Source organism: Rhopilema esculentum, chromosome 11 (genome assembly GCF_057945365.1).
Source record: "Rhopilema esculentum isolate cy_ngs chromosome 11, ASM5794536v1, whole genome shotgun sequence".
NCBI classification, from domain to species: domain Eukaryota; kingdom Metazoa; phylum Cnidaria; class Scyphozoa; order Rhizostomeae; family Rhizostomatidae; genus Rhopilema; species Rhopilema esculentum.
In genome coordinates, this window is record NC_142825.1 from 8,327,596 (window position 1) to 8,355,005 (window position 27,410).

A 27,410-nucleotide genomic window follows, 5' to 3' on the forward strand; every position below is an offset into this window, starting at 1 on the left:
ACAAAGTGTTTTACAAATCACTTGAAGATTTCAATAATTGTCCATTTTCTAACTAAACACAGCCTAAACAACGCGAAATAGTATTCCTGTGGCTGCACTAGGAGATCTGCTTGTCTTTAGTTATTATTTATATATTTATACTTTGTTGCTCATACCGGGTGTCGTTGAAGTACGTTTACACGAAGTCTCGTGGACGAAAAGTACTAATGTATGTATGTTTCCGCTTTTACGTGTTTTTATCGAATTCTGTAATATTAAATGCTTAGAATAGAAAACCTTCGAAAATAGAAGCAAAGGACTAAAATTTCTTATCAAAACTTACATACTAAAGCAATGCACGATGAGGTTCAATATAAAACGTATAGGAATCTTATTTCTATCTAATTGAGTTTTTCATTAAAATTATTTATCTTGTTTTTCTTAAAATGTTTCACAACTTATCTAAAACCCAACAATTTTCAAATTTTTATGGGGCTTCCACTGTTTATTCACTATCTCGAAGAAACTTCAGTTTCGAGATAGCGATCGCAAACTGTAGTTGGCTTGTTTGTCGCCAGGTCGCACACAGTTACGATAAGATTGGGATTTCAAGACTGTTGATTGCAAGCTAGGACCACAATGACCTAAAGCGATATGTGTGCTTTGGATTGCTTCCAAGACATAAAGGGCACTTTGCAAAATGGGCGGTATATCGATGAAATGCAGTGACATATTACCGTAAATCAGTAAATTAACTCCACTGGGGGGCTCGCCTATTTGAAATGGATAGGGGATTATTATTCGGATGGGGGCTTGCCTGTGTTAATCGTGGCTTTCATGGGTTTGAGGCTCTGATATGAGTATTTCTTGATCATGAAGAGAAAACAAAGTTACCCAGGAATATCATTGTTGGGACCCAGCAAAGTCCAACCAGCAAAGAGCTATTTTGCTCAAATTATTCACTAGGATAATTTTCATCTTTGTATCGCCCATATTTATGAAATATTATTAAAGGGCTGCTGCAAGCAAACTCATGCAAGTTTTTAGGGAGCGTCAAAAAGTAATATCTTTAGCCCTCGAACCAAAAGGCACCATATTACAGCACATTGCAAAATTGTGGATATAGAGAAAAACCAAACAAAGTTTAGTAGCAGTGGCGTCCAGAAATAAATTTGGTTCTGTCAGTATAAAAAGAGACAGGTTCCCAGCATATTGCTTTTTCTCTTCCCAGAAATGAGCGCCTTCTTTTGAAAATCACTCTTTTGAGAATAGTTTCTAGCCTTGATTTAGAGAAGATGTTGGAAGATGGGCAGAATTCTTTCGTAGGAGGTCTACTTGGCTTTCCTTTGCCTACCACATCTACGATGTCTGAACCATGACATCGAACTGTTTGATAGATATTCAGATCACGTGTTTAAATGATAGTATGCGTAGTTTGAGTTGGCTTTAGATAGATTAGATACATTACGTATCTAGAAGAGGCATTTTTTTTGGACTTATCTATTGTCGATAACTATAACTTCCCTAAAAATTTTCCATGAATAAATTTTTCTCGATTTCTAGCCATTCAACTTGTGCTGGCAGTACAAGTGGCTTCTTCTGTGTCATATACTTCGCTGCATCATGCCCTTTAATCGAGGCTTCAAGCAATTCCCTCTTTTTCTTTGTTGTCGAGTACGAGCTTTGTATTCATCCCGAGCCCATCATTACGATCTCTCTAACCCATAGTGATCTCTAACCTTATATCCGTAATTCTTTGCTGGTATGTTTTGTTATGGAATGTTATGTTAGGTTACTGAACATTTAAAGACAATGTATCGCCATATTTGGTACTGTTTGTATATGGGACATGTTTGGGATACACTGAGGAGGAGAAAAGAAGGTTGGATACGAATTTGCTTGTGATTGACGTATATAATTCTAAATTCATTTTATCCATATGCGTCACACTGCTGTCATGGCCTTCGGATCACACTACAAATCCACAAGAAAAAAACACAAAAGGCCTTGGAGGTGATTCTTGTTGTTCTTCTCTAACTTTTCTTCGGATGCAACTGAGACGCTGCTATGGCTTGTTTGCGCTGTTCTGGCTTGTTTAAAGTTTATCACTGACCTTTTCTTGTTGAGATTCATGGTTTTCTTCTTTTTCGTTAAGGTGCTTCCAAAATTAGCGCATTTGTAAGGCAAATTTCATTTAAAATTAAATATACTATCCTCACAAGTCGATTTGTATGCTTTTATAATTGTTTGAGCTGAAACTTGCAACTATTGGTTACTGATCTTGACATTCTTTGCAAAAGCATGGGATAGAAGGATTTTTGCTAGATAGGCTACTTCTCCTTAATCAAATAATCAAACAGCTAGTGATATCGACCATACATAGTAAAAAGGCAGCGAATAAGCATGGACGACAGTTTCCTTTTAGCTATGGCAATTCTTACCACTTGGTAAGAGTTTAATAAGTCAATTTTCCGATTCCCTTGCCTGTTACTATGGTAAACATCTTCCGTTCCTGTTCGAAAATATAAAAAATATCGATTAATATTTGTAGACCTATCAATGTATTCTATACAATAAGGCTAAAAGTTACTGGTTGGAGACCGTGTAGAAGTTTCTTCACAGAGCAGCATCGCGTGAGTTTTGATTATTGGTCACACCTCATTGATAAACACAAAATGGATTGATTATAACGATCATCAGAATCATTGCTTGGTACATTAGTGAATTTTTGGTAATTCCGTTTAAAATAATCAGGGTATGACGCAAATACAGGTTGCTCTCGTGATTGCAAGAAACGAATTCTGCCCTCATGCTTCTCAATCTTGTGTGTATTGATAATCGAATGCTGAATGATGCACCAATTATCAGTATCAAAGAATGGATACCTTTAATGGACATCGTTAATATTTGATAATTGGCAACAACATTTGGAACAGGGTGGTCATTCTTTATGATACAAAAAACAGAGGGGCAATACTTGAAAGGTATTTACAACGCCTTCAATGCAGGACAGAGATATCCATATAGCTAATGGGAAGACCTTGAAATCCGTAGAGCTAATGGGAAGTCTAGAAAAAAAGCCAAGACAAGCATATCACTCGAAGCAAAAGCTGAAGAAGAACTTTTCAACTAGCTTAAGCCATCAACTATCAAACCGATCGCCAACTTATGAAATTTCGGTTTGAATCACAGATGGGCGGCTATCCGGACGCCTCTGAGAGTAGTGTAGTAAACAGCTCGTGCCATTCGACCTGCCTTTATGGGCTAACAAGAAATGACCAAACAGTAACAGTTTCTTTGGCGTGCTTATTTCTGACAATTGGTATCGCGGGGTTTTTAAGCAACCTCCTCATCGACTACGTTATATGGAAATTTGAGCTGCACCGCATCGTAGGGAACCTCTTTATCCTGAGTTTATCGATATCTGATCTAATTCAAGGCATATTGGTTTCGATCATTTTTGCTGTTGACCTTTTATCTGGTGATACGGCAATCTTCCGAGGACAGACTTGGTGTAGGTTCGCTGCTGGGTCGTCATTAATAGCTATACTGAGCACAGTGTATAACATTGTTTTGGTGACACTGGATCGTGTGATAGCAATTTTCATGCCCTTTAGGTACCATGAAATCATGACGGAGAAGAAAAGTAAAATAATCATTGTATCCTTATGGATATACATGATAATCTGGTGTGCATTGCCATCGTTTGGCTGGGCACAGAAAACCAAATGTTTGCGTCCATTGAACAGTATTTGTGACTGGGGTGTGACGCTAGAACCCACCTATTTCCTAATAACAGGCGTGTTAGTTGCTACATCGGTTCTTTTGGTAGCCATTCTACAGCTGGCTATGCTTGCAGTGGCAGTACGACAAATGAAAGCTATTCGAGCGCAAGGACACCCACACATACAATCAGTTGAAACCACCCAAGGCAAAGTAACAAGAAAAGTATTCTTTATCGTTCTTGCTTTTGCCGTTGCATATTTGCCGTGGTTTTCCGTAGTTCTTCGCACAGTGATTACTGGCTTAGGGGGGCAGCAATACATTTATATGTGCAACTGTTTAATTTTTCTCAACTCGCTTCTCAACCCTTGGATTTATGCAGCAACAGACCGTACAATCAGGAAGCGAATCAAGCAATGTGTTTATAATCTCGGACGGAGCAAAGTCGAGCCACTGGCACCTTTACAGTTTGGACAAGAGAACCAACCAATGCGTTCATCAAATGCAACAATATTCTCAATCGAGGAAATTAAAACAAAACGACCAAGTGTGTGAAGAGCTAAGGAAAAAGACAGCTTTGATAGTATTTCAGGGAGCCCTCATCTTGGCAAAAGAAGTGTGAAAAATCGCCCTCTAGCATGGTAACTAAAGTCTTGTGTACCAGAACATCGCTGATTGGTGTTGCAATAGGAAATCGTTTCTCCAGATATACACAATATCAGGGTGTTTACTATACATAATATCTTGAGTGCAATGAGGGTGCAGGAGTGCAGTACAAGGTTGCAATATATCCTTCAGTTGTTTCTAAATTTCCACAAAATAGCAAAGCAATTTTTTCAGATAATTAATGCTTCTTGGTATGATTCCCTCGACATGACTAACCCCGTATATAACATATCTTTTGACCACACTTATACTACGATGCAACTGATAACATTTGTTCAAATTGAAATTATGTTTTAAGCTGTTTTGCAATAGAGCTGTGTATCTGTTAAACAGTAAGTTTTCTACAGAATCGCCATCTTCTGTTCTGCAGATTTTTGTACATCCTATTAATCGAGATATAACACGGCATGTAACCAGTGGTGTGGTGCTATCAAAATAACAAGGGGGCTCTTGCACAAAATGGTGCGAAAAACAATAGTAAAAGTAGTAATATGCCAACTTTCGACATTAACAAAGGGGGCTAAGCCCCCTGAGCCCCCTGGCACTACATCCCCGCTTGTAATGGTTGCTTTTCGTTGTCGCCTATCATTGGAACATGAGCATTGGACAAGAATATAGAAAACGTTGCAACCTTAAAAAAAAAATAGAAAAAAACACAGCAGCTTTCCGAATTTGGTGGGTCAATTTTAACCGAGAAATTTGATAATTATAACACCGAATAACCAGATAGTTGTAGCACTAGCTTGGTAGATATTATTGAAAAATCTTTGTGTACTTGACATCAAGCGTCGGAACTACCCATTCCTACAATCATATTCAAATTTCGGAGCGTTTGCTGCCCAGGTACATATAATTGTTGTGTTTGGTGGCACTTATTGGGAATTGGAATCAATAAATGGTATAGGAAATGCATTAATCAAAACAAAAGCTTCAAACAGGCTAGAAAGACATCGTGTCTCAAAGATAATTACACAGCAAATCCTGTGGTCAGATATGAAGAAGGAATTCAATATATTAAGTCGGTACTGCTATATATTGAAGTTCTGCTATTCTAAAACAGGATTCCACTCCAATTATTTTCTCATTTGCGTCTTAAATTTCGGAAAGAACGTATTAATGTTAATTGATAGCCTACATCCTCCTCAAATGTGGCAGTAAGAGGAGGCAATAAAACTTGAATATAGTTGTTAAACTGGCGTTGGCATCATAATGCTTTCGTAGCGCAAACAGGCTTTCAAAAACACGTGGTAGCATGGGATAATGCATAAGCAATAAAGGGATAGAGCAATAAAGTAAGTGATGATGGTATCGCAAAGTCTAGCCAATGCATCACAGATCTATAATATAATGGCTTTTTAGAGTAGCTAGAGAGAGTGCCTTTTCATGTCTCTGGGCTATATCAACAGCCAGTTGCTCCCTCAAAAGACGACACCCCTCTTCAGGGGCGCAGTGAGACAAAAATGTTTGGGTGGGCAAATATTTTTCTGACAAATCTTCTCAATACCTGAAAAATGGGACAAATTAGGCAAAAATGAAACTGAGCTTTACAAAATTCCGAAAACAGGGTATTCCGAAACTTGCGAGCCTGTCCTCTTGTTCACTGCAACCCTGCCCCTCTTTAAGGAAATTTATCTTTGGAAAGTTTATAGACAAAACATCACTGACTGCCATCATTTGGACTTGCTTTGGATTGACTGTCAGTAGAAGGGAATGTAATGCCATCAGCTTGAGAAAACAATAAAGGTTTCTGGGGCAACTCATCTTAAACGATACAAGTTGTATACTGGCCTTGTGTTTTAATGTCATAAAACTAACCCTGAACTGTCTCTTGCATCATTTTTGAGTCCTTACTTTGAAAATTTGCCACATGAATATCAAACTTCGTTTCGGCTTCAAGGGTGCAAACATCGCATGCCACAAAACAACACAACCACGACAAAAGTCATTTCTTCTTTGATCTCTTCCCTTCACCTGAAAATAAAAATCTCTATTATTTGGGGTTTCCCAAGAGTTTTCGGGAATACGGGAACATCTCAAAACATGGAAATAGAGCAAGGGGAAAATTTTATCTTTGCTGGGATCATGTATTTTGTGTATACAAAATCTGACCATGTAAGCCAGAATAGAGACAAAAAATAACGTAAGTGTGAAAATACTGAAAGCTTGTCTACTTATATGTTATACGGCTCTTCAATTTGGACTGCAACACAAAATCTTAAAAATGGTTTTGAAAAAAAGCAAACATTCAAGTATACTAAAGCTTTTCGGCTGACACTCTTCAGAGTATCAATCATCGTAGAAGGGAATGTAATGCCATCAGCTTGAGAAAAAAATAAAGGTTTCTGTTGCAAATCATCTTAAACGATAGCTATAGTATTCAAATCATCTTAAACAAAAAGCTTTAGTATACTCAAATGTTTCCTTTTTTCAAAGCCATTACTAAGCTTTGTACCACCAAGAGATTGTTTACAAAATCTTAATTCATATGTTGATGCGGGCTTATGACTTGATACTGATCTAGCCAATGGCAGGAAAGGAGGGTTCTGATTTGGGTGCAAAGAGCGTTCAAATTTAGACAAACTCTACTTATGATTGAAAATACGCTATTTTCAAAAAAGTGCCAAATCTTTGATAAAACGAGAAAATTCTTTCATCAAAGAAAAGAAGGGAAAATTGTTTTGTTGGAGAGAGAAGAAGGGAAAATATTGTTCAAACAGAACATGTGACCAATTATCCCTCTCTGAGAGACCTCACTGCTTCCAAAGTAATCAAATGATTTGAAGATTTTCTCTGATGTGTTCCTTGTTATATTTTTGTCTGAATTATCGGTCAGATCAGCGATTAGACATATGGCCATCAAAGTGGGCATTTATACAAAGCTCTCAAAGGAAGGACAAGTATAATACTACCCAGTAGGCCCAAGGCATAAGCCAAGACTTGGATTTGGGTGTATTCATTCCAAGTTGAAAGGAATATCAAAAAATCAGAATCTTTGACAAACAAAAAAAGTTCTTCAACTCAAGCATACTGCTGAGCTATTCTACTGGACATACCATCTTTGGATGCGGTTGCATAATAGTATCACTTTTTGTTAACTGTGGCATCCCAGCAAGGTTATAGCAAATGTATGGATTCACAGTTATTGAAAATACATTGGTTTATTGTAGGAGCATATATCCTTCATAAGAAAACATTTTAATAGCATTTCCATTTTTCTTTATTCATAAAATAGAATGGTATCTTTCTCTAAGGTTTATCATGAGTGAGATAATTAGCTTCACATCTTATGTAGTCAAAATATTTAAAGCCTAGCCTAACTTGTTGCTGCAGGTATTTTACAGTGGTTGGCTCTTAGTTAACGACAAAAGATTTACTCTAAGTGACTACAACCTTTCAACCCAAGTCTTCTCTAATCTACTTTAGACTACAGATTCGTCATCAAATACACTGCAGATGACACTGAATGTCAGGAAAACATGTATTCTATACCTTTCTTAGGTGGAATTTTCCCTCTCGCTATCCTCCTAGCCTTCATTTCTTCTTTGAAATCCTAAAAAACAAAGGGATATCACACAAAATGTCTCAAATTACCACAGTTGCTAAACAGTTCACGAAAGATGAAGAAAATAAAAAATTGCTATTTTGCTTGATACAAGATACCTATTCTGCAGACAGTTAAAAGTGTCAAGGGAAGTGGGGGCATGAAACAGTTAGAAGTGGCAGGGGAAGTGAAAGCATGAGACAGTTAGAAGGGGCAGGGGGAAGTGGAGGCATTAGACAGAAGTGGCAGGGGAAGTGGAGGAATTACACAGAAGTTGCAGAGGAAGTGGAGGAATCAGACAGAAGTTGCAGGGGGAGTAGAGGCATGAGAGCTGCAGCTACCAACTATTTCCAAATGCTTGTTATGGGTATGAGAGTTTTTCAAGGGAAACAATCTATTTCTTGCTCTTTTGGTAGAAGCCTAGCATATTCCTCATATTTATTTTTCTTCCAAGAGCATTGAAACTTTTTGGTCTTACTTTTTGAGGATTTCAAATTTAGTAAATGGGAAACTTTGTTGACTGTAGTAGGCAGTACTTTCCTTGAAAGTACAAAATAAATTCACAAGCTTAGGTTGAGTTTTAACATTAAATGATAATGAAGACATTGCAAGTCAGAAACTTTTATTTACAACATTCTACCAGCTTTTGAATTGACAGCAGGATGTATTCATACTTACTAGATATTCATCGTGATATATACCAAGATGTCTTAGTTTTTGTAGCAGAACATTGAACTTGTCCAGTGGCGGATAGTAGTTCAATCGGTCTTGTCCCATTGGTTTTTGTTTGTACATTTGAATTACTTTTGCTGACCTTCAATCAAATTGGGAAGATGTTGATAGTGAAAAATGAACATTTAAAACACAAAATACTCAAACGTCAAGATAATGACTTCAAGGTAATCAGGATTCATCAGTTTTTCAATTGTTCCTAAATTAAAGCTTCCAAGTTTTTCATGCAGTTTATTTGTGTCTAAGCTTCAAGTCTCAATTCTCAAGACTTTCATTAACACGGACCCCATTCTGATCATTTCTTTTTGAGTTGCTAAAACAAGGAACTAGCGGAACAGGTGCAGAACTAGTGGAACGACCATGGAACTAGCATAACGACCAAGGAATGATCATAACCCACTGTTCTCTATAAAAGACTGCTTTGAGATCAGTGGGAACGATAGAACAAATGGAACTAGTGGAACTAGCAGGATTTAGCAATTAACATGCAAGCAAGCTCAATGGCGACCAGAAAAGTAAATAGAGTTGAGAAAATTCTTCAGGATATCGGGGACACAGTCAGTAGTTTTTACATTTTTGACTTTTAAACTCCCAAAACTTTTGGGAGTTTAACCCTGGGGGTGCATTCCATGTACTTAGGCCCCGCAGTTCTACATCCAGGTTTTTTTAGCAATGTTGGTAACGTTTCCCCCAGTACAGGGCGCCCCAGTATACGGTAAAATAATAAGAGAAATTGTACTCCATTGTGAAACCCTGGAACGAGGAAAGGACAAGGTGTTAATTAAAGGAATTGCCTTCTTTATAGAGATAGTACCAGCCCCTGTTATGACAACAGTACAGCCCAGGTCTGGTCCCTCTCTAATTTGGCACTTGTTAGGAGAGAAAATAAATAAACAACGTCAAATTACTGTCGTTTTCTACCTCACCTCTCTGAAACAGGTCTTGGGATGTTTCCAAAAATTTTTGCACTCAGCACAGCCATTCTTCTAATGTACGAAGAACTCATTTTATAAAGTGGGGGGTTTGTTCAACTGGACAACTAACCAATGCCTTCAGCTTCATGTGCCTAGGCCATATAAATATGACTTTCCAAAACGAGGCCTTAGTATTAGAAAACCATTTTGAATGCCTAAAACGAATAAAAATGTTATGGTTTTGTATCAAAATATCATAAGGAAATGCAACCAAGGATAGGAGACACTGTGCTAAACAATTACTCCGCTGTGAATGGAAGTTTTTGATTGTTGATATCAAGAAACCTACGGGAGGGTTAGTGTGATTTGAAGTGAGTCTGGTTTGTTATCGAGGCTGGTCAGGATTTTATTACAAGAAACGGAACACGTTGCAAACCATGGTGGCTAGGTGAAACTGGTGCCCTATTGGAAGAGTTACTTGAAAGAAAAAGGTCAAAACGCACGTTTTCTATAAAAACTAGTGCATCGAATAGTCCAAATTAAGTCAAACCACAATTTAAGCATAGGATATTCGAAAAATGAAGTTGTTCTTCGTTGTTTCGCTGTTATTAGGAATTGGCCTAAGCCATGAACACAAACATGGCAGTATGGAAAATGATCATTTTCACGAGGACGAACATCTTGAAGATCATAGACACTGGTATACAAAAGAAGCTAATGAAAAGTTGCAAGAGAAACTGAAGGAAGCGAAAGATAAAGGTCCAAGTAAGAACACAGAAGATGGACATGAACATGAGGGGCATGGGCACAGTCACCATGGACACGGGCACAGTCACCATGGGCATGGACATAGCCATGAGGGACATGGAAACAGTCATGAGGGACATGAACACAACCATAACCATGAGGGACATGGACATAGCCATGAGGGACATGGACATAGCCATGAGGGACATGGACAAAGCCACGAGGGACATGGACATAGTCACAACGGGCATGGAAACAGTCATCAAGGACATGGTCATATCCATGAGGGACATGGACACAGTCATGATGGACATGGACACAGTCATAATGGTGCCAAAGAGAAGGTCCAGCTACAGCCAATGCGATATGTTTGGCTTGAATCAATCATCTCAACTTGTTTGATAAGTGCTGCTCCATTTTTCATCCTTTTCTTTGTCCCCCTAGAGAGTAATTCAGAGGAGCAAAGGCCTCTGCTAAAAGTTTTGCTCAGTTTCGCATCAGGTGGTTTGCTTGGAGATGCATTTCTGCATCTAATTCCTCATGCAATTTCACCACATTCACATGGTGTTGACGAACATCACTCACATTCTCATAGCCACAGCCATAACCATGGCCATGATGGCGTGAATGCAGAGCATTCACATGATCATTCTGCTGATATGATTGTAGGTTTATGGGTATTAGCAGGCATGATTGCCTTCTTAGTCGTTGAAAAGTTTGTGAGACATGTTAAGGGTGGGCACTCACATAGCCATGGCCATTCTCATGGCAATCCTAACAAAGAAAAAGATACTGCTGAAGTTGTCAAGCAAGGCAAAGATGGAGAAAACAGTGAAGTGAGAGAAAGAAAACTTGACTCTAAAAAAGACTCAAAGAAAGAAAAAACAGATGGTAAGGACGGTACTTGAGTTTATTCAAACCAAAGTAAAACTGAAATGACTTCTGAACACAAAATTCATAATAATGACACTAGAATTTTACAGTTTTTGGGTGGATATCTCAGGCACAGTCTCAAGCACTTTCACTAGGTTTTTTTTATCATATGATGATCAAGTCTCTTCTATAGGTCATAAGTAAAATTGTTAGTGATACTTCACACCTTATTTGCATCACGATCTAATTAACCCTTGCAATATGTGCAAGTTAGTTGCAAGGTATCTCTTTGTTGATGTATTATATCCTTGTGTTTGGGCTGCTTTTTAGGCTGTAAATTTGTTTTAGAAACATATATATTGTATTCGTGAACAACAAAAGAGACATTTATTTAGAAAAGTGAGATTCAAAATTTGGGGAATACACAGAAGAGCGGAAACAAATCACACATAAGTACCTTTCTTTGGACACTTGTCCAAATGTAACCACAGATAATGTCTAAAGGTATGCAGGAAATGCTTTGGACATTATCCTATGCTTATACTCTGAAGAGCGTTGGAAGAAAAGTTCTTTAGTATGATATGTTTCCCCTCTTCTGTGATATTTTCTTTTTTGTGGTACCAAAGGCTTATTTGAATTTTAATTGTTTGTTTTAACTCTAGATAAAGACAAGCATTCTGAGGCTCCAGAGGAAGGGATCAAGGTAGCAGGATACCTGAACCTTGCTGCAGATTTCACACATAATTTTACAGACGGTTTAGCTATTGGTGCCTCATACCTAGTCAGTAGAAATGTTGGTCTAGTGACAACAATTACAATTTTACTTCATGAAGTGCCACATGAGATTGGGGATTTTGCCATCTTAGTGCAGTCTGGTTGCTCTAAACGAAAGGTATCGTTTGGTACTTATTTGGTATTGTAATAAATTATTCAGTAAGACAAATCTTTGAATTAAATCTGGTGTATCTGCATTACTGTTTTTGACGTTTTGAATCCATAATTTGTTGATGTGTGTGTTAAAAATCGGACTACGGGACATTATTCCATTTCTATATGCATTCTTTCTTCAACTTCTTTGGTATATTTTTTCTGCCTAAAACTATTGATGCACAGGCCACTGGTTAATCAATTTATTGCTTAAAAATCAGTTGAATACAACTTCCATGACTGAATGGTGCAAATTAAAGTTTTGGCAGTCTTTTTGTAAAGAAACTTCAATGATGACTAACCTTTTTTTTCATAGGCAATGTGGTTACAGCTAACCACAGCTACTGGGGCTCTTGCAGGCACTCTCTGTGGTCTTTTGGCAGAGAATATTGGAAATGCTGCATCATCTGGAATATTGCCTTTCACTGCTGGTGGTTTTATTTACATTGCAACAGTTTCAGTGATTCCAGAATTGCTAGAAGATGCAAATCCTAAACAGTCTTTTAAGGAAATTGTAGCTCTTTTAGTAGGCGTTTTGCTTATGGTTTTTATTGCTCTATTTGAGTAGCATTAATGTAGCAGAAAGGTTAGTGTCACATTGACAGATATAAAGCTGTCAGCATTAGCATAATTTTGAATTTGTTTCTAGAACATTTTCCAATATTACAATTACACCCATATTATATTTAAACCTTATTTCTATTACAGCACTTAAAAATTTGAACAGGCTATGAAATAATCAACTAGTGAATTGGGATGCTTCACATAATGATTTCTTGGAGCTATTATGAAGAAACTTATTTTTTTATCTCCCCCTCCCCATCTAATTGAAACAACTACTTTTGGAACCTTGCCTTTAACTTAACAAGGCACAGATGACATGATTATATTTCTAACTAGCCAAGGCTACACCTTCATAAATACTATAAGAATATATTTATGATATTTTTAATATCCCTCTACAAACTCCTATTTTATTAAACAACCAGTAATTTTAACACTGCTTTGCTTATTTGGTTTGAGTAAGGGTACTTTTATTCATATGCATCAGGATTTGGTAAACTCCAAGTGCCTAATAAGATTAAACCTTTGAAGGTCTTTGCGAGATAAAAAGAAACAAGCAAAATGTGGTTCCATGGAAATTTGATTGACAAGTTCTTCTTCATTGATATTCTGTACAGCTACCATGCTGTGTGAAGATTAAGTATAATAGCAATCTAATTGCAATAAAAATAACATCTTAGAATATTCTCATGTAAGGAGAACTAACATTTTGAAATTTTGGATACTCTTTAGCTATCTCAGGATATATTCAGTCTATTTTATTTTTAATTTTGGGAAATGCCTGTATGTAGTTATTGCAAAAAGGAATTAAAAAGGATGCAATATAAAAAACACATTAGCAATTAGACAGTTGTTATTTTTCTAATGTTAACATACTGATCAAATGCCGTTTTATTCTATTTATTTTTCTCTTTACCACAGTCACATTGTTTGGAATCACAGTCTTTGGAAGTTCATCAGTTCATTTTTGTACTCATTTAGAATTTAAGACCAGTTAGTTAGGTTTGCCCAGTATCTGTTGGTAGCAACATCTTTGCCCAGCAAGTGGTGCTGTCAGTTTTTTCACAAAATGCATTGTCGTCACTGTTTACGAAAACCGGAAATGTTAAAAACTGGGTTGTTAATCTCTATCATTGGTGTGACAGTTTGTCTCTGTAACTCGCCTTGAAAACATTTTGCAGTACATCTAACGTGCCACAATAAACACACTAACATAATCGTTCAACTGCAAAAAATCAATTAAACTATATTAGAAAGAAATTTTTGTATTCTCACTTTTGAAAATATCAACTAAATGCTCATTTCTTGTAAAATATTTCTTTACTCTGTGTGTGTGGTGTGTCTTTTTATCTGGGATATTCAATGGTTTTTTTGAAACGAGAAATGAAAGAGATATAGGGCAGGGTTGCAGCAGTACTGCATTGATCTGTATATGTTGCCAGTATTTATAAAAAGATGGGTATCAAGCTCCGTAATGGGCTGGTTTCCCTAAGGCCCTGAACAAGGAACCCAATCTATGCCTCTTTTAACTAATCTTTGGTCTGAACCTTAATGAAAAGGCTGCTGTAAGAGGGCAAACAGCCATCGTGAAACAAACATCAGGCAAGTTGGCCATTATTTATGCCAGTCATACTAATTACCAATTTGTTGACTGAAAATACTCTGCAAAAAGCTTCATCTCTATGGAACTTAAAACAGTAAACCTGTTGGCCATAAGCAGTTTAGTAAAGTTAATATTGCTGATTACAAAGATAAAGTTGGTTGTGCCACAAGACTCATGTTTACGCCCCGTCTCTCATTTGTCAATGATTTCCCAGGCACCGCGGAGCACGGGGAGGGCGATAGCGTTAGCCCTCCCCAGTTTTAGCAAAAGATACAAAATTTATAGAAAGCCACCGATGGAGCCTCTTTTTATTCGGCTTTAGCCCCCCCCCCCAACTTTTTTTAGATACTCTAATTTGCTCAACGCTTCGCGGTGACTAATCTCCATCAACTTGTTCAAGACTCAACTTTGTTCATGTATTCGCTCCTGTGATCTATGTTAGCCTGTGTAAGCAATAAGACTAGTAACAACGATACTAGCCAATTATACACATTTTTATATAAGAATATAGCCTGTTTAAGAAAAAGCATTGCAGAATGTAGATTTGGAATTGAAAGTCCGTTAAAGTGAGCTTCGAGTATTTCAAAAAGCAAGATGCCCTACTAAGTTTGAAAGTTGATTGGCTCGTGACTGGACAGAGCAAATCAAAGCTCTGTCTCCGAGTGTTTCCTGGACAGAAGGCAGTATCCAAGTCATGAATGGTTTTAAAAATCAAAGGCTGCTCATCATTTTTTGGTAAATGAAGTTATTCAAAGGCAGATGTTGTCACTTCCATCAAGACTCCTTTGTGTACCTTGTTTACTTTTTTCACTCAAATTCCTTTCGTGGCACATCTAAGAGGACAAAACAAATATGTTTGAAAATAAAGATAAAACTAAACATTTGTTTGGCTTTTAACAAATATTTAAATTTAACTTTTTGACTTTCTTTGGTCGGGGAGATTCTATGTTGGTGTTACCCTGGGTGCCAGAGCCTCAGTTTTTGTTCCAAAAAGTCTTCTACTCCTGTTTTTCTCTTATACATTCATTTCATTTTATCTTCCAATAATTCATTGTCATACTTTTAGTCACCAAGTTTCGGAACCGTTCCTGCTTGGAGGAATTTTTCAGGGATCGAGGGTGGTAAATGCAAAAAGCAATGCTGTTCGGTGTACTTCTTGCTAATTTTTGACGAGCGTACCCCTTGGCATTTTTTCATGGCATTAAACACATTTGCCCTTCACATAGACAAATATAAGAAAAGAAATATGAAATATGTCAGGACATAAACCCAGACATGTAAACATTTTAAGAAAAAGATACAAAGCAGGCTGAAAGATAAAAGAAAAGAAAAAATAAAATTAATATATTTTGTACAACTAGTGGGATGCAAAATATATGTTGGATTAAAGCATGACTTTGACAATAGGTCTATAATCCTTGCCAAATCTTATGGAACAACCAGGGGTTATTTTAAGAAACATTTACAAGACCACAAATTCAATCACTGGTATCTTTTTCGCAAAGCTTTTTAACTTTACTGTTGAGAAAAAAACCAAAAACAACGGTAGTACAGGGGCGTCTTGGCCGGGGGGCAGGGGGCCGTGGTGACAGGAGCAGAGCCAATTTTGAGCCTTCCATCAGATTTGAAAATATTGTCTCAGATTTGAAAATTTATGCAGTTATGCTGCAAAAGGTAAAACAAGGATATTCATTCTGAGAATAAAATTTTATTGATAACATATGCTCCAAAAAAAGCAATTTCCGGCAAATTTGAAGCATTAAGATTATAAAAAATTCCCTTATTTGGCGGCAACCATGGTGCCGCCTAAGGTAGTAACTTTATTCTACCCTTGTCGTAATCTACCGATCTATAGGGTTGCAAGATGTCAGAGACTTTCACAGTAAGCAATGGTTATGTGTTTTTCTCACCCCTTTACCCTAACATGAAATGCTTCTTTTTTATTAGAATAAATCAAAGCAATTTGGTCGGAAAATTTTCGGAAAATTTCACGACGCCCCCTGCGGTAGTATAAGAGCCACTGACCTAAAAAGTGAGTCTTTTTCACTTCAGTGTTAGCATTGGCGTTGTAGGGGGCGTTGACTGTAAATTTTGAGGGGATATGGAGAATAGTGTAGTTTTACCTAATAAGAAAGCAAATACTCAAAAAGCAGTAAAACGCGGCCCGTAAAACAGGGCACAACCTCCTAGATTCTATGCATATGAGTGGTAGGAAATTGAGGAAACTTACAACCCTGCAGTTTCAAACTTATGAATGTTAGGAGGCTAATTCATGTGAAGTTGAATCATCATTATATCGTTATATGTACCACACAAAAACTGTACCTACATGTGTATTTCAATTTGTCATTGCTCGAAATGTGGAAACCTTATCCCCCACGGGGTCTACCTTGGAGAAAAATCTCGAGGATATGGCTTCTGCATTATTTTTTGACCCTGTCCTGCAAAAAAAGTTCTGTAAACACGAGACCTATCCTGGAATAAGAGCTTTAATTCCAAATTTAAGCTTTAAGTGAAGATAGCTATAGAGTGAACCCTCTAATTTTAATGACAAATCTGGAAAAATATTTCTTATGGCAGACCTCTGCCAGAAATTTTCCAAACGCATTTTCAAAATAGGGTGTTTCCCAAATTCTTAAGGCTGTGGTCAGCAAAAAGTTTCTCATCTTTGCCCATCGAATCTTTCAACCATGGCTACGCTACTGCTTCTTATCTTCTTTACCTTAAAGTTAAAAACGAATTTCAAAAATGGGCGTTTTCATCATGTACCAGTGACCTGAAGGGTGTGACACAGAAATACAATTAGTGTCTAACACCCAATCATTGTTGCTTAAATACGTCCCTGCTGACTATTTACTAAAATTCTCGCGTTGTGTTAAGTTTTTATGTTTTGATTTGAAATTCGTATAGTTTTACCTAACGATTCTTTATATTTTGCGAAATATTTTTCCACTTGGTCAAATTTTTACAACACCACAAAACGGTAACAAAACAACTTTAGAATAACCCCTGGGAACAATTACATAAAAACTACACCTACAATGTTTCCTTAATATAAATATGGCTTGGTGCCAGTGACGGTCTAACAAGGATTGGGTGCATAAACACTTCTAAAAATGAATCGTCATTATAGGGAGGGGGAGAGTTAGCAACCATTGATAACTTTGTGAGGAAGGTAGTTAGACTCTTTTTTTATAAGAACAATTTTATAAGAACACGAGCCTCAAAATTGGTCAAAAGTTAAGAACAAATTAAGAACAAGCTGAGGCTGAGCTTCTGCAAAATGCAATTTTGAACGACGTTTTTCTCAAAACCGATGATTTTTAGCGATGTGTGGGTGATTTTTCGGTGAATATTATAATTTGTCAGCAAATTAAGGCTGTCTCACTCACTTTGTTGGCAAATGAGGCCTGAACACCTCCTTAGAGCGAAAAAGCTAGCAATAGCACAAATTAAGAACATTAATTTAAGAACAAATTATGAACAATCCAGCCTCAGATTTTCGAAAAAATTAAGAACAGTCAGCCTGAACTTAAATTTACTGGTTCTTATAAAAAAGGGGGTGTAAATCAATTTTGAATGTGAATATTGTGGTCTTCTAACCATTTTTGGCAGCAATTGTAGCTAAGGACAAAAAACTTCAAAGGACGAGTAAGGGAGTTGTCCTTTTGAATGCTGGGTACAGGGATGGAGGAATTTTGAAGACAACTGGAAACATTTTCATACCCCATTTACTAAATTCAAAGATATCTGAAACCCCGCTTTAAAATACTGAAAAATTAATGCTAGAACATTTATGCTACTCGTGTCATGCATCAATATGTTTTTTCGGAATTTATCTCGGGTCAGCTCAAATGTAATTCTTTGAAATATGTCTATCTCTTTAAAATAATTATTAATCTATGGGACCAGGCTCTTAAAGATAACAACAGCTCACTACAGCTACCTTCCTATGTATTATCTTGCTTCTCCTTTTACAACAGAAAAGAACAAAAAGACTCGCACGCAGTAGAAAAAGCTAATATTTTATAACTAGCATACACAAGAATTCTAACTTGGCGGAGAAGTATTAAGAAAAATCGATATCCCATCAGGAATTAGTGAAGAAAATTGGATAACCCAGTAAAACAAGGATAACAAATTTCGAACCCCTCCGAAAATTTTCAAGCCCAGTACCAGCATAAAAAATGACAATTCCCTGAATGTTCTTGGATGTTCACCCCATAGCTCGTACTTCCGCAGTTTTTCAAGCATTTAGACCAATCATATACACGTTTTTTATTACAGGAAGCTTGGATCAGCACTAAGTACTGAAAGCTTCTTAATTTGGCATCGAAATTTTCGAATTTTAATACTAAAGGTTTCTTAGTTGGTTTCTTTATCGGGACTGAAAATGGCCTTATTGTTTGAAGTTGAGCATTTCGTCACGTCATAAACGCGGGATTTACGGTCAATCAGGCGATTCGAGGATTTACGGTATGACCGTTCGACAGAGTAGACCACAACAACGGCAACAACTCGTAGTGACTTGCTCGGTTACTAGAATAACACAGCAACAAACATGGTAGCACTTGATGGCAGTTCTGATAATTTGAGTCAAGGGTTTTGATACGCAAAGGTGAAGCAAATGACCGAGACCTGGATGTTCAATTGAAATTTTTCAAAAAGTATAAAGCTGGGATAATCTAGGCAGTTCAGATGGTACAACAATATTTTTCACGGCATTAACATCACAACACTACACACGAAGATGATGCTTAATATTTGGCAAAAACTTTAAAGATTTACTTTCAATAATAACCCTATCATGAATTAGTCAATGCTTTCGAAGGTTAGAATATTAAACGGGAACTATTGATAGCAAAAACCAATAGTTAGAGATGGAATTTCAATTCGACATCAATGTAATTTTGCCAGAAGAAATCACACTGATTGACTCAAGACTAAATCCTTTCAAGCATACCCATGTTAAGGAAAAAGGGTTCGTATACTTATATTTTGTACTTGGGCTTTGAGTCGCGATTCTGATTTTTCCCAAAAAACCAGCTTATACAAAGATATCAATGTTAATTTCTTTTAGGTGTGAAAGGTAACGGATTTTGATTAAAGCAAAGTCCAGCTCAGTATTCCTATATCTTGAAGTCAATAACTTGAATTTTCAACATGCTGTTATCTTTTTTATCTTTCTTAGGTATCAAATGTACAGGAAAAAAAACTTGCTAAAATGGTTAAGCTAAAGATGAAAAAAGATCTTGCTATAGAGCTTTTTACTAGAACTTTCAATTTTTTCTTCATGAACTCCCAAAAGTCCTCCTGGCTGCATAGTTTTGAGGAAAAAGGTTAAAATTGATACCTTTAATAGAAAATTGTACACTGGTAGCAAATATTCTATTACCCTCCCCCCCCAATTTGCCTTGTTGCATTTTATCTTACAATACCTCATATTTGAGGTAGAGGTTACCAAATCTTTTTTCCCAAAAATAATTTTAGACCTATTTTCATTTTTGTACATTTTTGGTATGCGTAAAATGTGCAAATCAATGTTGCACCAGTCAGTTATAAATATAATTATGCTGTAAAGAAGTGATAACACCTCTATTAACACATCAGCTTGTTTTTTTGTGTCAGGAATAAGTTTGCAAATGGTATATTTGGAATACTTTTTTCCCTATACAGAATTGAAGTGTTAAAGAAGAATTTAGAACATGTAATCGACAAAATGGGAAATTCTTCAAGCCGGGTAGGTTTTTCATGCTTTGATTATAAGGAGTTGGAAAATTATTTTTCAGCTTTGGCCCTAAAATCTGACTCTTGCATAATTAGATGTAAAGGACAAATTAACAGCTAAAACTGGATGATGCACAGGCCAGTGATGTCAGATCTAGAGAGCATTCCAAGAAAGCAGTGGAATTCTAGGAATAATTGGACAATCCTTTTGTCATATAGAAAATCAATATCCAAAGTTTGATTAAAACTAATTAGGTTAGAATATGGAACTTTTATTGGATTCCTCGGTCCAAAAGTGAATAAGGTAAAAAGTCAAGAGAATACAAAGCAGGATGGAACTGGAACTTTATGAACAAAGAATAAAGCAAGAAGGTGAAATGACATACAAATAATGATGACTATTTTGATGGTTATTGAAATGTTACATCTGTATTGAAAATTTATCTTTACTGAAAAATCCAAAGAAATAAAGCAAAGAACTTCACAGAAAGCAGATAGCACTTGTGTTTAAGATAATTTTAGACATTACTGGATAGTCTGATTTTACATAAAAATACAGCACATCATCAATTTTAACTTAATACCATCATATTGTACATATTTGGTAAAAATATCCATTTCAGCCAGTTACTTGAAGTATGTAATAACTAAACTATACTGTACGAGATAAAATATATTCTCTGAAGTTATTATCATACATTCTGGAGCATAGGCTTTTTGCATCCTAAATGAAGGATTCATTACTTTTTCACAAATAATGATCACATTACCCTTGTCCCTTTTATACATGTATGTTTGAGCCCCACTTAAACACTTGCCATTAGCACCTTTCATGAATTTTAACTGTCCAAAGGTAATGGCAGGGCTTAATAATCAATGAAATTCTTGCATCTCAAATGATAAATGTAATTAAAAGTCTATTACTAAAGTTACATTTATTATGATTTCTACAAAAAAATTCCTGGAATTCAACTTCAACTACCTTTGATAATTTTGATCTTGAATTGAAGTTATGTTTGTGAAAATTTTACTTTTGAAAGCTTATTAACATTCTTTTATAAGGCCCAAGGTTTGAAAACTACAATAACAACTCATGGAAAAATTTCAGCTAGCGATCACCACCTATATCTGCTGAAGGACAGCACATCAAATAGGTAATCGTGATTTTAAATTATAATTTTTAGATGAGATACTGAAGATTTTAATATACTGTGTTTTTATGTGAACATTGAAGGCTGATTTGGCCACATATTTTTTTATCATCAAATTTTAGCTTATTGCCAGAAAATTAAATAATATCATACTGGATCCCTTCAGATAAACAATTTTCATAAAAAATGCAAACTCTTAAACCAAGATGCTTTTCAAAAGAACAATTTAGAGGCTACCTATTGCTATTGAAATATTAAGACTGATCATAAGGTAGAGGGGCTGAGGGAGGGGGGTTGCAGCCCCGTAGAGGCAATGACTGAAAGTCAATTGCCAATTGAAAAATGATTGATTGGCAAAGCAAAAAACCAGCGATACCAAATTTTATTGCTCATTTGTGTTGATTTCCCTCATAACCTTTTCAATTTTTTTAACAAGGTCATGACAAATTGTTTCCTTTAGCAAAGATACATTTCAAATGCTTCATGTTACATGATGTGTTATCAACTTGTGGCTATCTTGGACAAAGAAAACCCAAATTTTGGCTTATTTGCTTATTTAATTAGAATGTTTTACCTCTTTATTTTGCATTCCTCCCACTTCTGCAAAAACATATGGTTGCTATGACAAAGTTTTAGTTTATAAATGTAGTCTTGCTCATTTCTTAAATATTTCATTTTTTATAGTGGTAAAGGAGCTGTGGTTGGTTTACTGAAAGTTGGTAAAAAAAAGCTGTTTGTAGTTGTAAGTTGATAAGAAATGTCTACTTTTATTTGCTTGCAATTTGTTTATCAATTTACCAAAATGTTAACTTGAGTTCAAATAGAAATATATACTTACAGAAAACTTTGTGTTTCTCATAACCTTACAACAAAAGTTTTTTAGAAAATAAAGAAATTTTAATTTTTCTACAAAAACAAGCCAAATTATCTTTTGTTGTTGTTTCTAACTCCTGAAACTTCAAATTCTTCTGGGTTATGAATTTCTTTAAAGGATATTCTTTAAAGGATATGAATTTTTTTTTTTTATTTTTTACAGGATTATCATAATCAACAGCTGGAAGTGAATCCTCTATGTGTTCTTGACTTTTACGTCCACGAACACAGGCAGCGAAGTGGCTTTGGCCTGCGCTTATTTAAATTCATGTTAGAAGTAAGTTTTTTCATTTCTATTAGGAATAAATCACTCTCTGACTGTTGATGAAATAAAGGCTTAGATACAAGCACCTCTACAGAAAAAATTGATACAATAGAAATGTTACTTTCAATCTTCATTTGGATGTAGATTTTCTCTGACCTTTAGGTTATTAACTTTGATTATGCCATGTTTCAGCCTTTCTATAGTATTTGTAAGATACATGGTAATGATAACCTAACACAGGAGAACTTTAAATTTGATTATCATGATAATTATGGTGACATTAAGTTGCATTTTTTCTTTTAGAGAGAAGATGTAAAGCCACAGTTTTTAGCTTATGACCGACCATCATCAAAGTTTATATCTTTTCTGAAAAAACATTTTGACTTACAGAATGCTTTAAGCCAGGTAAATGGCATTTTGTTGCAGAAATAAGGTTCCTGTTTTGTTAATTTTGTGTTTGTTATTGAAGACCACAAGTAGCACTTTATAGTAATTAAATACCTTCAAACTAAACACTATGTACATTGCCAACCTCAGTTTTATGCTATATAGACTCCAAGATTTCATCTTTTCATGTAAATGCTTTGAACAATTTTTTAGTAAGGACAATTTCATGTAAGCTCTGGTTTTGCTATTATTGTTTTCCTAGGTGGTATAACCAAGCATTAATACAACTGTAATTTTCATTTTTAGATGAACAAGTTTGTGGTGTTTGATCTATTTTTTAGAGATTTAACAGGTAGGTTTTTACATTTTTCCTTATCAATGCTACTATATTTAAAATTTTGTTTAGTAATGTGAATAATGCAGATATTTAACATTGGCATTTGTCTTGCAGATGTGAGACTTTTGTCAGTAATTGCAGAAGTATACACCCACTGTTTGCTAGTTGGATACACACTGTTATACTGCTTTTATTAATTAGATACATGGTTTAAGTTGCTGACAAAAGCTGCTTACGGTTTTTAGCCCTTCAGATTTGTCCTATGTTCAGTTAATATGGTTGTAAATAACTTAGCTCTTAGAAGGCTCCTTAAAGTGTGCACTAGATACAGATGACTGCTAATTATGTATCAAATTCCTAGATTTTATTCTTCCAGCTCTTCTCCCTACTTCTGTTTTTTCAAACTTTTTCTCTATGCCCCATAGTGACATCTGCTCTTATTAGTTTACTTCTCTTGCCTGCTGCCCCTAAAAAATGTATCTTCTCAAAATGGACCCAAAACCTCTCAGCAGCCTCTCAGATCTCAGATACAATGATTGCAGCTTCTGTGAATGCTTCACCACTGTCTGACATTCAATAAGATGTTTAAATACCCTTTTCTCTTTGTCTGTTTGTCATCTTGTAGAACCTGTCTGTGTGTGTGCTATTTATTGTATTTTGTCATTTCATTTTGCATGTTTTTTCTCTTTTAAATTCCACTTCTTCTTCCCGCTTCACTTCTTTAAATCAACTTTCATGCTTAGCAAGTTTATGAGGCTTACATCTCTGGCTGTTTTAACCATTTGCTGTCCATTTGCATTTGCTCAATAGTCTTTTCTTTCCCTTTGTTTCTTTAATTTTTAGCATACAATCCTCTTCCTTGTCCTAAATTTCATATCCATGGCTTGTGTGCACCCAGCCTGAGATTTCATCTCTCTTAGCATTTTATAAAAAACTGAATGTTAGGTTAGATTAGAAGTTAGTAATTCTTGCCAAGCATTTAATGTTTCTTTGATTTTATTTTTAATCTTTTCATCAGCTGTTGGATATGTCCCACGGAATAAGAGATTTGTCAGCAGTGCTCCAGTTGACAGTCGAAAACAAACAGCAACCCCAAGTATAAATTGTTTTCTTAAATATGATTTACATTTTAAAAGTACACTTAGTGAGCAAAAGTATTGCACAGGTTTGACAATTCAGTAATGGCGACCACATTGTCAACAACAAAGCGAACAAAATTCAAACCACTTTTGTACAGCCAGTAGGCAACTTTTTATGGTTAAAATCTAATCAAACCAAACTTCAAACTATTGACAACACTTTTAATTTAAAAATTGAAAAAAGTTACTTTTTAAAAAATAAAAAATTTTAACTTTTTATTAGGCAGTCTTCCAGCTTTGAAACCTTTGTGAGACTTGCTAAAACTTTATCAAAAAGTTTATTAACAGGTACTGTTAATCGCGACATGATAAGTTCAGAAAAACATTTGCAAGATCACATTTAGGTGTTGAAGTACCAAGTTGATCATAAATGACCTTGTATTGGTGTAAAGTGGCATATTTCAAGCCATTTTGTTATGTCCACTCTCTTACAGCTATTGAGGCACTTGAATGAACCTGTTTATCGTAGAAATTTTGGTATTTTCATTTAATGAGAGGATGAAATGTTTTTTTTGCGCAATTTTTTCCGCATTATTTGTTTCCATTACAAAATCGCAATCGGTTGGAAAAGATAGACCTAAAGTTTTTTTTATTGAAAATTTTGCTGCTACATATCACGAAGTGGCCACGTGGTTAGGCCCATTGCGGCTCCAAAAATTTCCAAGCAAAACGTTTAGCATATTCTCCAACAAAAGTGAGGAAAATGAGCAGTTCTAGACACCCAAGTGTAAAGAAAGCACCCCCAAGTTCATTGTAATAAGATATCGCAAATTGGTGCAAAAATGAACTTTTTTATTGCAGGTACTTCAATCATTATGGCTCAATTTTTGTGCTTTTGCGACATGTGGATATTGTTTAGAAATTGGCAAAAATCAAGAATATTCATGCATTCACTATTTTCAACATCAAACCTTGATAAATTTTCCAACATATTCCAGTTAAAAAGTCATCTTATTACTTCTATGAAACTTACTATGGCCACTTAAATTCTGGTTCACAAAATTTTTTGCTGTGGTGCAGCCATTTCTGTTTCAGCCTGTGCAACACTTTTTTCACCAAATGTACTTACTGCTATATTATACAAAACTAATGAAGTAGGGGATTCAATCTTTACCTGCATAAAGCCTGCCATGTTGCTTTGGTGTTAATTTTTTCCCAAATTATGGCATTTTTGAACAGTGTTCTATTGCATTCAGACCCAGTCAGTTTACTAGCAATGTCAGATGTTTCAAAACTCTATAGATAAGATTTATGTTCTGCTTTTTTATCAGACAACAATAGTCAAATGATAACTATGTTTTCAACTGTGTTTTTGGACAGGTTCCAGGCAGATTTCTAGTGCAAATGCATTTGGAAGGCTGCATGCTAGCAGCCTTATTGGACTTAACATTCAAGAAAGCACAACAGCCCTGCCTAAAAGCTTATTGGTATACCCCAGCCACTCCGGTCAATACATTGGACTGCCTCCAAAACCAACAAAAAGAACAAACACACACAAAAGAGAGGGAACATGGTCTCGGCGCAATGCAAGCAATTTGTCTTTAGGAAGGTATGTTTCTAATAGAAAAAATCTGCAAGATAGCCAGGTTTAGAAATTTTGACCATTTTTAAATTTTGGCAAAATTCAATGAGCAGTTACGCCAGTATTTTCATATTCTAGTAATAATGGATATGCAGAGAGGTTACCAAGCAACCAAGTCATCCCTGAAAGAGGCAGCCTATACAGCAGACATAGTTACAGAAATGTAAACCTGGCAGAGAAACTTTCAAGCCAGAGTTTCAATCAAACAAAATCATCTTCTAATAGCAATGGGAGCACTCTTCCACCTCTTAAGAAAAATGATTCATTGGAGGCAATGCCTTTGGGTAGCTTAAATTCATCTGCGAGTCAACCGTAAGTATTGATCAATACTGTCATGATTTATGATGGTTTACCTTGGTGTGTTCAATCTTAACTAAATCAGGGAAGAGGGAGACACAAAGTTTAACAATAACAGAACTCTATGCACCAATACCCCCTGATTGCCAAAGATAATAAGCTCAGTGCCATGTGCTTTCAGCAATATATAAGCTAAGCATTTTTCGCATCCCAAGAAGTGGAAGCTTTCATACGTCCCTGAATCTAACATTTTAGCTAAGTACTCATACAAAGCATTTTGTACAAAATTTATAAAATAAAATAACGACTTTGTACAAGAAATGAATATTTGGTACAACGTTTTGAGCCTTGTACCAAATATTCAATTCTTGTACAAAAGTCGTTATTTTATTTTATAAATTTTGTTCATTTTCGACGTACAACACACACAACTTCATTGGTTATCAAAGCATTTTGTAGCCAGGTAGCCTTTATACTTCGAAAGAAAATTCATTGGTTGGGTTTGTTTGTATTAGATTTTTGTTCAAAGAAATTCCTTCAGAGATATTTCTCCTATCTTGCTACTAAAAGTAGGTTTTAGGACACTTAGAAGCTATGCTTATTGAGCAGTGTCCTGGGTCTTCCTCCCGATGTGGACACCATCTCATGATTCCTATGTATGGAACTTTAGAGAGATAGTGACTCCCCCAACTCTAAGTAAAAGTTTTGTTGTGTCAGTGACTTGAACCACACACCCTTGGAACGGTCTGCAGACCTAACCACTGAAGCATTCTTAAATCACCTAGATACTTGTGTATGAAGTAGATTTACTTACAGAATTACTTGCCTAATGTATGACAAGCATTGATATTTAAGTGTTGTCATTTACATTTTCAGAAAAAGAAGTCTTCAAACAGATGGTGATAGAAAAGACCCTATAATGAATGCTAGCAGCCATTCTCAAGCAAAAAACTATTCAGTTAACGAAATGTATAAACAAACAGTGCAGCATACAAATTCATATGGGACATCATGGAATATATTTGGAGTACCTGCTGATGTGAATAATAGGCACAACCATAACAGGAGCTCATTTCAAAGAAACCGAACAGGATTTTTTTAAAACTGTTGGAAATATCTAAAGAAAATAACTTGCATAGACATCAATCAATTTGACACTAGACCGTATCTAGTGCAAACTGTAGCATAAGCATACCATTTTTCTACTATTTTATCGTTTTAAGAAAAATATTTGTGTATGCAGACTGTTAACTTTGAATATTAATAATTATACTAGCCATTAGTAAAGGGATGTTGATCTAACCACTTCATGTAAGTCAAAAAGTTTTGTTTGAGCTATGCTGCAGAAGATAACCTGGTATCAATTTACCATTTAACAGGTTG

At 35.7% G+C, this 27,410-nt stretch overlaps 4 protein-coding genes across 4 annotated transcripts; 3 read left to right on the top strand and 1 right to left on the bottom strand.

Annotated features, from left to right (window-relative positions):
* The first annotated feature begins 39 nt into the window (after window positions 1-39).
* Window positions 40-5,813, top strand: LOC135693611 (adenosine receptor A2a). Its single transcript, XM_089111214.1, has one exon. The coding sequence runs from the start codon at window positions 3,148-3,150 to the stop codon at window positions 4,255-4,257; it is 1,110 nt and encodes a 369-aa protein (XP_088967340.1). The 5' UTR covers window positions 40-3,147; the 3' UTR covers window positions 4,258-5,813.
* LOC135694078 (small ribosomal subunit protein mS33) lies at window positions 5,387-9,855 on the bottom strand. The gene is made up of 4 exons (XM_065212745.2): window positions 9,568-9,855; window positions 8,588-8,723; window positions 7,858-7,918; window positions 5,387-6,339 (listed from the first exon to the last, which is right to left on the bottom strand). Exons 1-4 carry the CDS (start codon window positions 9,645-9,647, stop codon window positions 6,311-6,313), a joined length of 306 nt encoding a protein of 101 aa, XP_065068817.1. The 5' UTR covers window positions 9,648-9,855; the 3' UTR covers window positions 5,387-6,310.
* A 108-nt stretch (window positions 9,856-9,963) lies between these two features.
* LOC135694075 (zinc transporter Slc39a7) lies at window positions 9,964-13,602 on the top strand. The gene is made up of 3 exons (XM_065212741.2): window positions 9,964-11,193; window positions 11,838-12,067; window positions 12,419-13,602. Exons 1-3 carry the CDS (start codon window positions 10,134-10,136, stop codon window positions 12,668-12,670), a joined length of 1,542 nt encoding a protein of 513 aa, XP_065068813.2. The 5' UTR covers window positions 9,964-10,133; the 3' UTR covers window positions 12,671-13,602.
* A 5,159-nt stretch (window positions 13,603-18,761) lies between these two features.
* LOC135694076 (uncharacterized) lies at window positions 18,762-27,129 on the top strand. The gene is made up of 11 exons (XM_065212742.2): window positions 18,762-19,250; window positions 19,946-20,009; window positions 21,059-21,150; window positions 21,832-21,889; window positions 22,184-22,297; window positions 22,589-22,690; window positions 22,979-23,024; window positions 24,028-24,105; window positions 25,469-25,697; window positions 25,809-26,042; window positions 26,904-27,129. Exons 1-11 carry the CDS (start codon window positions 19,150-19,152, stop codon window positions 27,127-27,129), a joined length of 1,344 nt encoding a protein of 447 aa, XP_065068814.2. The 5' UTR covers window positions 18,762-19,149.
* The last annotated feature ends 281 nt before the right edge of the window (window positions 27,130-27,410 follow it).